Source organism: Neophocaena asiaeorientalis, unplaced genomic scaffold (assembly GCF_003031525.2).
Source record: "Neophocaena asiaeorientalis asiaeorientalis breed wild unplaced genomic scaffold, Neophocaena_asiaeorientalis_V1.1 scaffold798, whole genome shotgun sequence".
In the NCBI taxonomy this organism is placed as follows: Eukaryota; Metazoa; Chordata; class Mammalia; order Artiodactyla; family Phocoenidae; genus Neophocaena; species Neophocaena asiaeorientalis.
The window spans coordinates 1,610,716-1,626,677 of record NW_020173042.1 but is presented as its reverse complement, the minus strand read 5'-3'; the positions used below and the strand labels follow the sequence as shown (position 1 = coordinate 1,626,677).

The 15,962-nt window shown below is 39.0% G+C and overlaps 1 protein-coding gene across 1 annotated transcript in view; it reads right to left on the bottom strand.

The window, feature by feature from the left end:
* CNTNAP2 (contactin associated protein 2) overlaps positions 1 to 15,962 on the bottom strand; it is a 2,003,631-nt gene that overhangs the window by 729,989 nt on the left and 1,257,680 nt on the right. The window contains exon 13 of the mRNA XM_024742848.1: positions 7,270 to 7,389. Coding sequence (XP_024598616.1) covers positions 7,270 to 7,389 — 120 coding nt within the window. The remainder of the gene's footprint in view (positions 1 to 7,269; positions 7,390 to 15,962) is intronic.

Below are 15,962 nucleotides of genomic sequence, written 5' to 3'. Positions count from 1 at the left end.
CTCTGATTGGTTGACGGTGAGGTAACAGGGTGATGTTTCAGGAATCTCAATGATCAACCTTTTGGTTCCAACCTGTCTGGGATCTACATACTGGTGGTCAGCATGTAGTTAAGTTCTTCCATCTGGTGAGGGTGGGGGGTTAGTATCTGAAAAATAACTCAGGGATATGGCTCAGGATATTATCCATAGCCCTTGAGGAAGAACTAAATGTTTTTGACTTTGTTTCATGGCTAAACTATTATTATTTTGTCTTGCTTGACTATTTTCCTTTGTTTCTGCACCTTCTCATTTTCTCACTTCTCTAAGTTTGCTCTTTGGAACTTGGTGAAGGAGTAGGAGGCTAAAGCTTTTTTTACAAATAAGAGGTGGGGGGCATGGAGGGTGGGGGGAGTCTGAACCCAGGAAGGCCCCACTGGGTCCTGCTCATTCATTATATACATTTGCATTGATTCAAAATCACTCTCCATCCTCCCAGTCTTTTTCTCATTCTTTACGACCCAAGCAGTCAATTCGACATCCATAAGGATGACCCATTTGTCCCTAAAATTCTCTTAGACACTTTTCTTCCACTTACTTATACATTCTCCTACACACAGACTATTTCATCACTAGAAATCTGACCTATCTACTGATTTCCTAGGAGCTCATTTTGCAGATGCCTTTTCCCTGTTTACATCATACCCTAAGTGATATTATCATTTCTCATATATTCATATGCTAACAATTAGGACATTTATGTCTCTAACCCATACATCCTTTTGGGGCTTGTCCAACTGAAAAATTTGCATTTCAATTGAGCTGGCATATAGCACTTCATACTCAAATAGGTCAAAACTGAATTCTTGAAATTCCTCTAAATCTGTTCTTTCCTTAATTTCCCACATCTGCCATATGGCACTGTAATTCATCCAGTTATTTAATCCATATATTCAGGAGTTATTCTTTTTGTTGTTGTTAAGTATTTTGCTCTTTTTAATATATATTTTTTAAAATTTATTTTATTATTTAGTTATTTATTTTTGGCTGTGTTGGGTCTTCACTGCTGCATGCGGGCTTTCTCTAGTTGTGGCGAGTGGGGGTTACTCTTTGTTGCGGTGCGTGGGCTTCTCATTGTGGTGGCTTCTCTTGTTGTGGAGCACGGGCTCTAGGCGTGCAGGTTGCAGTAGCTGTGGCACGTGAGCTCAGTAGTTGTGGCTCACAGGCTCTAGAGCACATGCTCAGTAGTTGTGGCGCATAGGCTTAGTTGCTCCATGGCACGTGGGATGTTCCTGGACCAGGGCTTGAACCGGTGTCCCCTGCATTAGCAGGCAGATTCTTAACCACTGTGCCACCAGGGAAGCCCCAGGAGTTATTCTTCACAACTGTCTTTAATCATCCTTCTCCCATCTGTCACCAATCCTGACAATGCTTCCTTCAAAGTACACCTGAAATTCATCTCTTATTCATCACTTAAACTATCACCACTCTAGTCCAAAGGAGCTTCTTTTCTTCCCTGGACTTTTACAGTAGCCTCAGAACTGGTCCCAGTGCTTTCAGTCTGTCACTCATGGTACTCCCAAGTGGTAGTTTTAATTGAGACCCTCTCATTCTCCTGTTTAAAAACTTTTCATAGATTCCCACCCACTACACTGAAATATAATTGAAAAAGTAAAAACCAGATTTTTTTCCTGCACCACCACCTGGCCCCTGCCCATCTCCCCACTTCATTTTGGGCCCCCCTATAGGCTCACTATGCTTCAGCCACTGGGGTTTCAGTTCCTTGGAAGGAAATGATCTCTTTCACTCTTTGGGGTATAATTTTTCAGGGCTCATTCCCCTTCCTCACCTTTTTGAGTGCCTCGTCTATTTTCATATGCTAGATTTTGGCTAAAATGTTGCTTCCTAGGGAGGTTTTTTAAAAAATCCTCTATCCAAAATAAACCAATCCTCACAATTCCACTATTTTCCTCTACAGAAAAATTACTTGTTTACTTTTTTAGTGCTTGTTTTTATTGTTGGTTGTGAATACCATGAAGGCATTTATTATATCCATTTGTTCTCACATGGCACAGTTCCTGGCACACAGTGAATATAGAAATGAAAAAACCTAGAAAAAGGATCCTAGAGGGATGCTTAAATATTCTGTTCTTTTTTCTTTTCACAAAGTCTATGAAGAAATTCACATTTTGGGGTTTGTGTGTGTGCGTGTGTGTGTGTGTGTACATTACATTTTTAATTAAAAATTTTCTTTTAGATAATGTAAATTTTACATGCAGTGTAAGAAATAATACAGAGACCACCTCACACTGGTCAGAATGGCCATCATTGAAAAATCTATAAATAACAAATGCTGCAGAGGGTGTGGAGAATAGGGTACCCTCCTACATTGTTGGTGGGAATGTAAACTGGTGCAGCCAATATCGAGAACAGTATGGAGGTTCCTCAAAAAACTAAAAATGGAGCTGTCACATGATCCAGCAATCGCATTCTTAGGCATATATCCAGAGAAAAACATGGTTCGAAAGGATAAATGCATCCCAGTGTTCACTGCAGCGTTGTTTACACTAGCCAAGACATGGAAGCAACCTAAATGTCCATCGACAGATGAATGGATAAAGAAGATGTGGTACATATATACAATGGAATATTACTCAGTCATTAAAAAGAATGAAGTAATGCCATTTGCAACAACATGGATGGACCTGGAGATGGTCATCCTAAGTAAGTCAGACAGAGAAAGACAAATACCATATGATATCACTTATATGCATTAATTTTAAAAAATGATACAAATGAACTTATTTACAAAACAGAAACAGACTCACAGACTTAGAGAATGAACTTAGGGCTACCAGGGTGGAAGGGTGGGGGGGAGGAATAGATTGGGAGTTTGGGATTGACACGTACACATTGCTATATTTAAAATAGATAACCAACAAGGACCTACTGTATAACACAGGGAACTCTACTCAATATTCTGTAATAACCTAAGTGGGAAAAGAATTTGAAAAAGAATAGATATCAATACAAGTATATGTATAACTGAGTCACTTTGCTGTACACCTGAAACTAACACAACATTGTTAATCAACTATACCCCAATATAAAATACAAATTAAAAATAAAAGAGGAAAGGTTTTGATCGATAAAAGAGTCTACAATGGTCATTTGGTGGTGAAGGGTATATTGAAGATGAGGAAGACCTTCATGGAGGAGTTCAGGATTCAAGAAAACTCTTGAGAGATAAGTATTTTATAGAGAGTTTCAGGAGAGAATATTGTACACGGGGTGACTGTCATGAAATTTAGTGTAAAACAAGCCAAACTGAATTTAGGGAATGATGAAAACTCTACTCTGATTGGAGCATGGGATGGCCATAAGGAAACAGGGTAGAAAAAAGACAGTGCTAGAAAGTTCGTATTAAATGTGAAGGAGGTTGAATGCTAAGTTGAGCCCTTTCCCATTATTCAGTAGTTGGGACGGAGCACAGTGGTCATGTGATCACAGTGGTGTGTAAGGAGCATTCATCTAGCAGCCTGCTGACAGGTGGCATGGAGGCAGGGGCAGTAGGAAAACATCGGAGTTGAAGGGACTGTTGGAGGAGGTCATGGAGAGAATGTGACTGCCAGCTGACCCTTAAGCAGAACCCTGGCAACCGGAGGCTCCTCACCCCTCCCCTGTCCTTGGAATGTACATCCCACCTACTATTCCCAGGCAAGCAGCCCTTTCAGGGAGTAAATCCTTGCGAGAGGTAGGTGTTGAGACCATCTGGACTGAATATGTCACTGAACCTGTCAAGGCCTTGATATAAACTTTTAAGATCCTGTGGGTTGGGTGCAGAAATCTACTCGTATTGTGTCCCCCAAGACAAGCCTTGTAAGTAAAGTCCCCTTGCTTATTAAACCTTCACCTACCAACCTAGAGGGTGTGCCTCCTTCTCAGCCTCTCCTTGCCTTCCACGTACGGGGTCCAGTTTCAGATTTCACTTGGGGAACTCCCAAGGTTTTAAACCAACAGGGGCCAGCTGGGCCATTACTAGAATTACCTAAACCCAACAATTGAGGGTCTGAATCAGGATGGTGGTTTGAGGAATGGAAAGAATAATGATTTGCAAGAGGCATTGGGAAGGAGAAATTGAGAACTGAACAGTATCTGAGATGCCAAGAGATATATGCTGACAGTTTGGACTGAATCCAACAGTAAAATACTCTAGCAGGGACAAACTTCAAGTCTTCCCTGTGATTCAACGGAAAATGTAGTAAGGATAAGATGAGGAACAACTTACTTATTTGATAATGTTAAACAAACATAAAACTTGGAGATGTTAGCAAGCAGTGATGTTGTAATGATTATTTGGAGGAACTTCTTTTCTAAAAGTCAGAGGAGACTACCTTCTTCTTGCCAGGCCCTAAATTAATTGTTTTCATTTTGTTTTATATTTTAATTAGTAAGTGAATTTAAAGTTTAGTATTCCAAAGAATAATTATAAATCAGAAGTGATTTCCAACAGAGTGATTTTTCATTTCTACCCAAATTTACATCAGATATTACCTGCCAGTAAAGTTTCTCCAGTGTCGAGAAACCAAAATCAAGACTCATATATTTACTATGTCTGTACAAGTGAAAAACTCTCCCTCATCTTAGTAAGAAGAAGGAAAAAGAGACTGATCACTGCCAAGACACTGCTTCTTCCCCAGAGAGGATATCTTGCTCCCATTTAAAAAATATGTGGGGCTTCCCTGGTGGCGCAGTGGTTGAGAGTCCGCCTGCCTACGCAGGGGACGCGGGTTCGTGCCCCGGTCCGGGAGGATCCCACATGCCGTGGAGCGGCTGGGCCCGTGAGCCATGGCCGCTGGGCCTGCGCGTCCGGAGCTTGTGCTCTGCGGCGGGAGAGGCCACAGCAGTGAGGGGCCCGCGTACCGCAAAAAAAAAAAAAAATATATGTGATGTATTCAACAGTGATAAACACTCAATTACATTTGGGTCACTAAGAAGTGGGACAGCTCTATTCCTTAATACAAATGTTGTGAACTAAGGTGCATATACAATTTCTCATGACCATAGAGTGATATCTCAAGATTCATAGACTATCTCATGCTGTCACTCCCTCCTCTTCTTCAACATGTATCTCTTGGAAAAGCAACAGCCCAAGCCAAGCTCTGTGGTGCCATGTTTTCCTAATAGTTCAAGTTCATGCTCTTTCCAGATGAAGGAAGGGTTAATGGGTTGCAAAAGGCCAAAGTGTACCTGATGGCCTTCAAGGGTCCCTGAAACACTGGTGCTCATAACTATCTTGACGATAGAAAAAAAATCTTCTAGCTGCAGAAATCATGCTGTTCTTTTCACCACTTAGACTGAATCTAGAGTATTAGGTCAAACTATAGTCATACTCTTTAAAGGAGGTATTGATGAAGAGGAGATCTGTGTTTCCACATTAGGCCTTCAATTCACAGAAAAGTGATCTCTCCCCCCCAAAAAAGGGAAAAAACCCTCTTCCATTTTGTGTGTTCTTCATATGGGGATCGTATACATTATGGTTTTGTTTAGTTTTCTAGTTCTTTTCTGAAAAGGCATATAGGAAAGTAACTAAAGTAACTTCTTAATTGTCCAAGCCCATTCAGGATGCCCTGATTTCCCTTAAGGTTAATAGCTGACAACAGTTTTGAGAAATCAACATCAAGAGTCTTTTGGATTAAGTCTAGCTCTCATGGATTCTACTTTAGTTGAAGTAAGATTAGAATGAAGGTAAAGAAGAAAGTACCTGAGTGCACTGACAAGTCCAACAATCAATGAACTCTTAGGTCAAGCTTTCTGGTAAGTGAATTATTTCTCTGGGGCACGCTTAGAATCTTGACATGGGGGGAAATTTGGGGACAGTAGCTCTCACTTTACCATTTTCTCTACCCACCTTCCACACCTCATCATTCTCCCTTCCGTTTTGTGCCATGTCTGTCTTCCTGATGTTGCCGAGTTCTCCACAGGGGTCTGCTTGTCTACAGCACTGTTTAGGGCTCTTAGTTCTAGGCACACAATCCTATTTGCACTTCACACCTACTGAGTCAGTCTCCTGAGATGGAGCCAACAGGTTTGTATGGGAAGACAAAACTCCATAAGTGTTTCTGAAGCATAGCTGGATTTAAGAACCATTGGCCTCAAACACATTGGAATTTGAATTTTGAATTTTGCCTGAATAATATAAGCGAGTTATTTAACTCTCTAACTTCTTTAAAAAATAATTATACCTAACTCCTGGCAACATTTTCTGAAAGTTTATTATGTGTCAGACAATATGCTAAGAACCACATGTAGATTACCTTATTTCATTCATAAAATAATGCTATGAGGTAGATATTATTATTAATCAATTTCAAAGAGAAACATACCGAGGCTTATTGAAATTAATAGTTAATAAGTTGCCCAAGATTATGTATCTGGTGATTAACAGAGCCAGAATATAAACCCAGGTTATCTGAATAAAGCAGCTATTGTGGTACCCGATACATGGTAGACCATCCATGCAGCAACCACCATCAGTAGCATCATAGAACCATTCCCCTTATCATCACATGCCTCAGGAGTCCATGTCAAATGCTGATCCTCTCCTGGAGCTGGTAAACAGTGCTCGCCCCACACACTTCTCCAGACTTTTGGAGGGCAAGATGCTACCAAGTGTCTGATGGAAGGTGTGCTCTTATCTTACAGATCTGTACATCTTACACAGGACTGTGGGAACCCACAATCTCATTTCATAGCCCTGAAATTTAATATGGAAGTGAAGAAAAACTAGGCTCTCTTCCCCAGAAAGATTACATGAAAGTGGCAGGTAAGTTTTGCTAGTGCCAGAATGGGCTTTCAGTACCCAGAACAGCTCCTTGTATAACCATCAAGCAGAGGAAGGTTTGGCGTGACCTCTGAGCTTCCTTTCACGTGGGCAGTGCGGATGGTTTAAGAGGTGATACTAACCTTCCCCAGTCTAGGTTCTTGTGGAGGATGCTTCATGGGCTAGTTCTTTCTGTAGACTTCAACCTTGCAATTTTACTTTCTAGTTTTCCCTCTACATGCTGATTTTTTTAAACACTGATTATTAACCGTTCAAATCAGAAGGTAGACTTTTTCTGAAAACCTAGCATTGAAATACATTTCACCATTTAGCCTAACAAAGCCAGCAATATTTAGCTTATTACACATTATGATAAGAATACAGCACAGAAGAAACAAACTTTAGTGGTGCTATTTATTTTCAACAGACAGAAAAGCAATCTTCACGAAACATAAATATGGCATAGTTACCTGTCATGTTGCAGTAAACTTTCAGAGGCCCCAGAGGTCCACTGCCATCAGGATCTATCCAGTAGTAATTTGATGTCTGGCCTAGGTGTTTGTAGGCTTCACAGGAAGGCTCATAGATGGCTGGAACGAAACATCCTACGTGAGCACAGCACCCAAAAAATGTCTCTCCAGATAAATGTCCCAGTAACAGATCAAATGCTATCAAACCACTGTTTAGGAGAGTATCCTCTTGTTAGAAAGAGCACTCTTTTCTCTACATTTAAACTCATAATCTGATTTTTAGTCTATAAGCATTGGTTCTGACCTAACAAACAAAGATAGTAAGTTCCTGCTATGGCTTTAGTTGGGGAAAGGTCTAAAACAATCAATACATTGTTAAACAAATGTAATGTTTGTTTCACAGGTGCTCACGATCATTGAAAACTATTTAATTTATACTTATTTATAGATATCATCTCCTTACTGTAAGGGACTTTACTGAAAGGCCATGAATATTGGCTGCACTATTGGGCTATCAGCTAAGAGATCAGAGAAAATCTCTCTCTCTCTCTCTCTCTCATGCACACACACACAGGGGAACTTTTTTTTTTTGCATATTTAGTATAAATCTCCCACAAATACCACGTGATTTCTAATCTTCCTTTATTTCAGGAAAATGGAAAGATATGTCTGTTTCATTTTATTTGTTACAGGTGTGCTTTAATTACATCAAATCTAGTTTTTGTAGAAAACTGACATTTATGTAGATTGTAGGTTCTTTTTCATCATTTTCCTTTTTGTTCCCATTCTCCTAACACATTTTCTTTTCTCATAGAGACTGCACCTGTTTTCAGAAGTGCAAAATGGACATTTACATACCTCCTTTATAGCTGGAACTTCTAAAACACTATTGTGAAAACTTCTTTTTAATAGCTCTGCGTTGACATATATGATGAATTTGACAGACCTCTTTACAAAACTAAGAACTATTTCTGGTAAAAAATCTATCTATCTGATAAGCAGAGTCTTTTGGTAAAGTGCCCTTGAATTCAATACTCCTAGCATCTGTCCTTTGCTAAGCTATGAAGTAGGAGGTCTGATTCTGGGACTTCCCTTTTCTACTTTCCTCTCCCATGTTTTCTGTGCTTCCCTTTGGCTTTCCACGGTTTCCTCTTCCCAAGGGTGCTAGACCTTAAATTCTATTTCATTTCAACAAACACAACACACTAGACTAAAACAGTTCATAAACGCTTTGATTTACTCAAGGCTTGCTTCCCACTTCCTTCCTTCCGCAAATAGTTATCGAGCCCATATGATGTGAGCAGTAGATTAGGCAACACACGCACAGCTGTGAACAGCACAGACTGGGGACCTTTGGAGTAGGGACTGTTCACTCAGTACTCGTGCACTGCTCACACAAGAAGTGCTGTCAGAAGAGGATGTGGCTAGAAAGTTAAGCACAGCCCATACACCTTTTGTCTGAGTGTAATTATTAATATGCCACCTTCAATCTCCCAGTTGTCTTATTTGGATAATAAACTATGGTCGCTTTAATTCTGAATGCCATACCAAATAAAATAATGCAATAAAACACAGAAGAAATATTTTTAAACTTTCAGCAGAAAGATGCCATAATTTGACGTAGGTTTTAGAAAGAAAGTTCCTTGTAGCCAAACAATAGCTCTTAGAGAAGTGAGTAATGAGAGCATGTTGGTTGTAATTGCTACAGCAATAGGCCTATAGATCAGCAGAACATGGAGACTAGGCGGGTGGATGTAGTTAGGAAGCAAGAAAGAATGACTTAAACTCAGTCTCTGAAAAAAACCAACTGCCTTATTAATTTTTGACAATCCTTCTTCAGATTATTACAATTTTTGTGTACAGTTCAAAATCACCCAGAACGTCAGGTTCAAATTCTTAGGTTTTCCAATTGTCTCTTCAGCTGATCTACCGTTAAAAACTTTCACCCTTGTTTTCTAATATTTAATAATCATTCTCTTTCCCCACTGCCAGCACCCCAGTCACCTTCCTTCCATCTGGTATCTGATTTACAACAACCTATTAATTGATTGTTTTACCCAAATATCTCTTCACTTCCCACCCAATTATGCTTTTTTATGCAATATCCTAAAACATTACTTTCATTATGTTTAAAAAATATGTAATGGCTCTTCAACATCTCTGATTGTATATCCCAGATCACCATCTAAGCATGCAAGACCTTCCATAATCCTTACAGATCTCTTTTGGTTTTAGCGACTCGCCAGTATCAACCTTGCTCTCTGCTCAGGCGAACCTGACACAGGAACTTGTTTGACTCATGCTCACCCTTTCTGGGGTTGCCTCCTCTACTTGTGGTTTTCTACAGGCTCTTTCTCAATCTGTAAAACTTCTCAGTCAGAGCTAACTAGGAAGGCAGAAGTGGTAAGAAACAGGGCTCCTGTCAAACAGATCTGAGTTTAAATTCTGACTCCACAAAGTACTATTTATATAACATTGACAAAGATACCTAATCTCATTCAGCCTTGTCTGGGGAATAGGTATCACAGGTATAGTAGTTAATAGGTGAACTGTTTATCATTAATATAATAATTATTATTTAGGCACCACTGACATTCCTCCTTTCTTAAGGAGACCTTCCCTAATAAATATGTCCAGCTTTCTGTATAGTCCAGGGCACACACTGCTCGTCTCACATACTGTAATACTAGTCAATTTAGGACTTGATTGACCGCTGTTAATTAAACCATATAGGGAAATTTTATTTCCTAACAAGACTGTGAATTGTCGTGAGGGCAGGGTGTAGAAAACGTATTTTTCTTTTCTACTCTATATTGATCTAGCATGGTAGATGTTTAAGAAAAGCTGTCAGAATGAAACTTAAAATGTGCCTACCCTTCATCCTGCTCTGATTTTGATAAATGATTAGCTGGCTCACTAGGAGAAGTATATGCAAATGAAAGCACAATTGGATGATAGTAAGTATAGGTAACTACTGCATATAAGCATTTTAAAGAGGTCTGTGGACTTTAACCCAAGTAATTGATTAAAAGTAGAGTTGAAAGCATGTGGATGAGGGAAATCTGGGTAAGCAAGAAGCTCTTTATTTTTCTTCAAAGTGTGACAATTATTCTGCTTGTCTTTAACCTATAACGGGTTTATTAGCTGCTTTTGCCTCATCAACACAAATGGAAAACCAAAACTTTAGTCCAAACTTTATCATGTGTGAAAAATCACCTGGAGAGCTTGTTAAGACAGGGATTCCTGGGTCTCACCCCGAAGACTCTGACTCAGTAGGGAATCTGCAGTTCTAACAAGCTCCCAAGTGATGCTGATGCTGCTGGTCCTGACTACATGTTGAGAAGCATGGCTCTAGTCTTGAAAAAAAAAGTTAACTCAAGAAGGGTGGACTAATTCTTTATTTATATTTTAGTATAAATAGGAAAAACAGGTCACTGAAAGGCAATACAGTACAATTGTAAACATTGGGTTGGCCAAAAATTTTGTTCTGTTCTAAGTAAAAATAAAAGACACATTTTTCATTTTCACGAAGAACTTTATGGAGAAACACACTGACTAACCAAATGAACTTTCTGGCCAATCCAATAACACAAGGCTAGAATGCCACCTCACTTCACTCAGAATAATAAAAATGGAATGGGATACAAAACTCTAAATAAAAATACATGTCGAAAGAAATATACTTGGATGAATGCACAGAAAAATATTTGGAAAGGAATACACTCAAACAGTAACTGTGGTTATCTTTGAGTAGTAAGATTAAGGATGATTTAAAACTTCATACTTCTCTGTGTTTTCCACATTACTTTATAACATGCATAAGTTATGTTATCATTAAAAATACACTTGCAAAATACATGTCTGCATAAAGGCACTGAGGTAAAATGGCAAGAACAGCTGTACATAGTAAAATTGCATTCGTTTTATAACTGAATTAGGAATTAAGAGATTTTTGTTCAAATCTCCTTTCTGTCATTTACTACCTGTAAACTCCCCTTAACTTTCAGTTTTCTCAACTGTAAAATGAAGGCAATAATACCTCCTCCACCAAGTTACTGTGAAGATTAAATGAAATCACACGCTTTGTAAACTAAAAAGCACTGACCGTATGGAAATGTTAACGCACAGAAGGAGCTCACTGAAGTATTTAGCCCGCATGCCTCAGCCAGTTAACTCTGTACCCAGTGGAGTCCTAGCTGGGCTGCACAATTTGTGCATATCAAGCCCCAGGGAGTTGACAGGGCAGAAGAGGCTAAGCCAGCAGCCACTGAAGAAAGAGAAGGATCTGTGCCATTGTCAATAATCGAGCTTTTCTAGTAGACTGCTGGAGAACAGAAAGGCAATTGGGCTGATGGCAAAATAAATAGACTCATCAAGTCCACTGATTTACTGGAAAAGTAATTTTTCTCTGTTGCAACTCCTAGTGCCAAATAAAAGGTCTCGTATTATTCTACATATTCTTAAATAAATCTCAGATATTCAGAAATATTATGAATGAACACATCAGACTGAATTCCATAGCATGTAAAAAGCCAGAAAGTGACAAATCCTAAGTACCTTATTATCATTAAATATTGAATGTTGTCTGTGTGACATCATATTGGGTACAATGGAAAATGACAAAGTACTATTGTATTAGTTTTATTGGGCTGCTGTAACAAATAACCAAATACTTAGCAGGTTGAAACAAATTTATTACCTCACAGTTCTAGAGGTCAGATGTTCGAAGTGGGTTTCACTGAGCTAAATTCGAAGTGTGGGCAGGGCTGTGCTCTTTCTGAGAGCTCTAGGGGGAAATCCACTTTCTTGCCTTTTCCAGCTTCCAGAATCCACCTGTATTCCTTGCCTCATTTTCCTATTTCTTCATCTTTGAAGCCAGGTGTGGCTGGTGGAATCTCTCCCACGCTCTGCTCTGATTCTCTGCTTGCCTTGTCACCTCTCTGTATTTTAAGGAGCTCTGATTGCATCAGGCTCACCCAGATAATCTGGGATAGTCTCTTCACGAGAAGGTCCTTAACTTAATCATAGTCTCTTTTGCCATATAAAGCAATATATTCACAGGTTCCATGGCTTAGGATATAGACGCGTTTGGTGGGGAGAGGATTATTCTGCTTATCGCAACTGTATATAAATAATATGATTGCTCTAGTTAAAGAACAACTATTATTAAGCACCTAATGTACTCCCAGTGCTGTTGATTAATAAAAGATGCCAACTCATTGGCAGAGAGAAAAGCAAAGGGTTTAAAAGCAAAGACGTGAAACAGGCCTAATGTGCTGGGAAATAAAGCATCACTTAAGGAATATTTAGGGCAAGGACAGAGTATAAAACAAGGAGCTACCCCCAAGGAAAAGGATAACTCTCAATACTTTGAATTGTTGCAGAAAATGGAATGGAAATCAGCTAGGGGAAGTGGTAATACATTTAGTGAGCAGATCTGGGTGACTTTTTAAATATCTCAGGGTGGTGGTATTTGTAGAAACCACATTATAAGAAAAGGAACTAGTTGGTGGAATGGGGTGGATGTTGACCACACTATTGTAGGAGTTTGAACCATGAAAGGAAAAAATAGAATAAAAATGGATAGAGATTGCTAAGTACAAGTGAGGGAATTTTTGTTAGGATATGTGAGACAGAGTTATCTTTATTGTTTTTAATGGGGTAATTTCTGATTATAAAAGGAATTTATAGGGGAATTCCCTAGTGGTCCAGTGGTTAAGACTCTGAGCATCCAGTGCACAGGGTGCGTGTTCAATCCCTGGTTGGGGAACTAAGATCCCACATATCTCATGGTCAAAAAAAAAAAAGAAAAGAAAGAAAGAAAAAAAATATAAAAAGCATCTATACTCCTTGTATTCATTCTGAAAAAGTAACCAAAAAAAAAAGAAGAAGAAAAAAAAAAGAACCTCCTGTTTCCCTAGCTCCAGAAGTAAACTTGGGGAGTTTGCATTTCATTCTTTTGGAATACCAGGCCCCTCTCCTCTTTTCTAGACCTCCTTCAAGGGTATGAGAAGTTAATGTAAATAGTCAGAATCCAGGATACCTAATAGCCAGGTTTTATTAGCCGTTATCAGGGACTTGTTACTCCCCTCACTGTCTGCCACCACGAAATAAGCTCTAAATCTGACGGTCAATTTTTAGAGTCTTGAGAATGTAATAACAACTTTGCCTGTTAATGCATCTCTACCAGCACTGGTTAGACTGATTTAAAATAAAAGAAAAAGAAAAAAATAGTTTCTTACTTGGCCAAAAAATAGCTTTTATTATTGTTTGATTTGTATTCTTTGATTGGAAAATTTATTTTCACATATACATTGGAGAGTTTTTAAAACTGTTTTGTGAGGTATATAGTTACGCCTTTTGCCCATTTCTTTATCATCAGCATTTTTCCATTGACTTAAGTTGGCTGTGATAAAATCAGAACTAAAACCTGTGTTCCATCATATTTGTCTTCCTTGTTTTTTGCCTTACCTTGAATATATAGCTTTTAATGTACAATATTTTATGTTATCAACTCTATTAAGATTTCCCCTTTAAAAATTGTTTTCACAGCTCCTAAGTGTATAATATTATCTTCCATTTATGACAATAAAGGCCTTAACTGGCATGCTAAGGTGTCTGTATTTACTCTGTAACCACAGGGCAAAATAAGGTAGTAACATCATCAATTTTGTGTTTAAGAAGTATCTCCTGGCAACTGTGTGGACAATAGGTTAGGAAAGTTAATAACAACTAGGAGACTACTGCAAGGGGACGTGGAAGCTAATCATACACACATATATGATTAAAACATTCAAGTCCCTGGGAAAAGAGAGGGAAGCACATATCTGTGATTTGTGCCATGGCTTCAATTTTCACATAAATATTGATGATTCAAGAAGGACACTGCTATGGGTTGAAATGTATCCCCCTAATAGGTGCTGAAGTTCTAACCTTTATTTGGAAATAAGGTATTCGAAGGTGATTAAGTTAAGATAAGCTCGTTAGGGTGGCCCCTAATCCAGCTGGACTGGTATCCTTATAAAAAGGGGAAATTTGGACACAGACACAGACACCTACAACAGGAAGACAATATAAACAACAGGGATACTGCCAACCACAACTAAAGGATGCCTGAGGCTACCAGAAGCTAGGAGAGAAGTATGGAACAGATTCTCCCTCACAGCCCACAGAAGGACCAACCAGGCAGACACCTTGACTTCAGATTTCTAGCCTCAAAATCGTGAGGCAATAAATTTCCCTTAAGTCATCCTGTTTGTTACTTTGTTACAGTATCTCTAGGAAACTAATACAGACATACAGTTGCCAGCTGACTGGGCCAACCTCTCCTCACCTCCACCTCTGAGCTCTTCCAGCTTTCCTAGAGGTGACGTGGAGGAGGACTCTCCACCATGTTCCTGAACATCACTATTAAGAAGGAATATCCTCCTGGTAAAATAGCTGCTTTTGGTGCACTCTGTGCAAGGTCTTATGCTGGGTGCTCTGAATGGCACAAAGCAACAGCTCTCTACATCTTCATGATGCTGCTGAGCTGCGGAAGGCTCTCCTAGCCCCTTTCTATGTTTCATGCTTTGAGAGAGGCAATTAGGCATGTGGTATACATCCCTCCTGTTACCACCTTCTAGAGCATATGGATTGCTTGAAGTGGCTAAGGATGAACCAAGTTAAAAATGAACACATACATAAAGGTTACCTTTGGAACATCATACGTAGTCTTTTCCTGATTGCACAGAAAGGGAAAAGTTCACTTACAATGATTTGATATAAAATTGGAAAGAAGCATAAAATAACTTTATGGTTCATTTACTAAAAAATGCTGTAACATGACATGTTGAGTATTGATAATTTATGAATGGCCTCGCTTTCCTGCTCTCTTATATTGGAGATGACCCAGTACTTACTACAAACTTGCTGTAGGAACCAGGTGACAAAAGTGCTAAAAAGCGAGGTTGGTTTACTGACACTCTAACCTTGAATCAATAAAGAAGTGCTTTAATGGAAAACATGGATATAGCAGGAAAAAAACACAATATAGTAGTTCTCAGCCCTTGAAAGGGGCCTGGGGCATGTTTGGGTTGGTGGTACTCAGAACAGAATGGTCACTGGGGTCCTCCTTATTCTGATCCCTTTAATCACAAAGCCACCTCTGATCTTAATCTGTCTTTCAAAAATAAGTTTCTCCTTTGGGAACAGATATTTCTCATTGGAAACAATGAAACTGACTTTCTTATCTCAATTAGGCTCTAGTGCATTTGTTTGGAGAAACTAGTTTTCCCAGGATCTAATTATTCCTGTTAAGGTAATACTGAGGTTTGTACACAGCCAAGCTGGAAATCCAAAGAGGCGCAGTGGCCTTGAGACCTTCCCCTGTGAAATCTCCCTAATTCTAGGACAGTTCAATTATTTTTAATTAGCAAGATGTAAGCTTTATAATACCTAAGTCCTCATTAACACCTGAATATTAACCTGATACGTTCTCTGTCTCTTTGGATTTTTTTTTAAGCTTGAATGAATGCCCTGGGTAAACTGCATTATTTCCCTGAGGAACTATTGTCTCATAATTGACACACCACAAATAGTGGTGGTTAGAGAGAGCGGAGGTTTAAAAACAGATATTCTGCATGCTGATATTATGCCATGATCTTTCCACGAATTAACTTCTGTGTGAGATGTTATTCATTACCATACTCTAA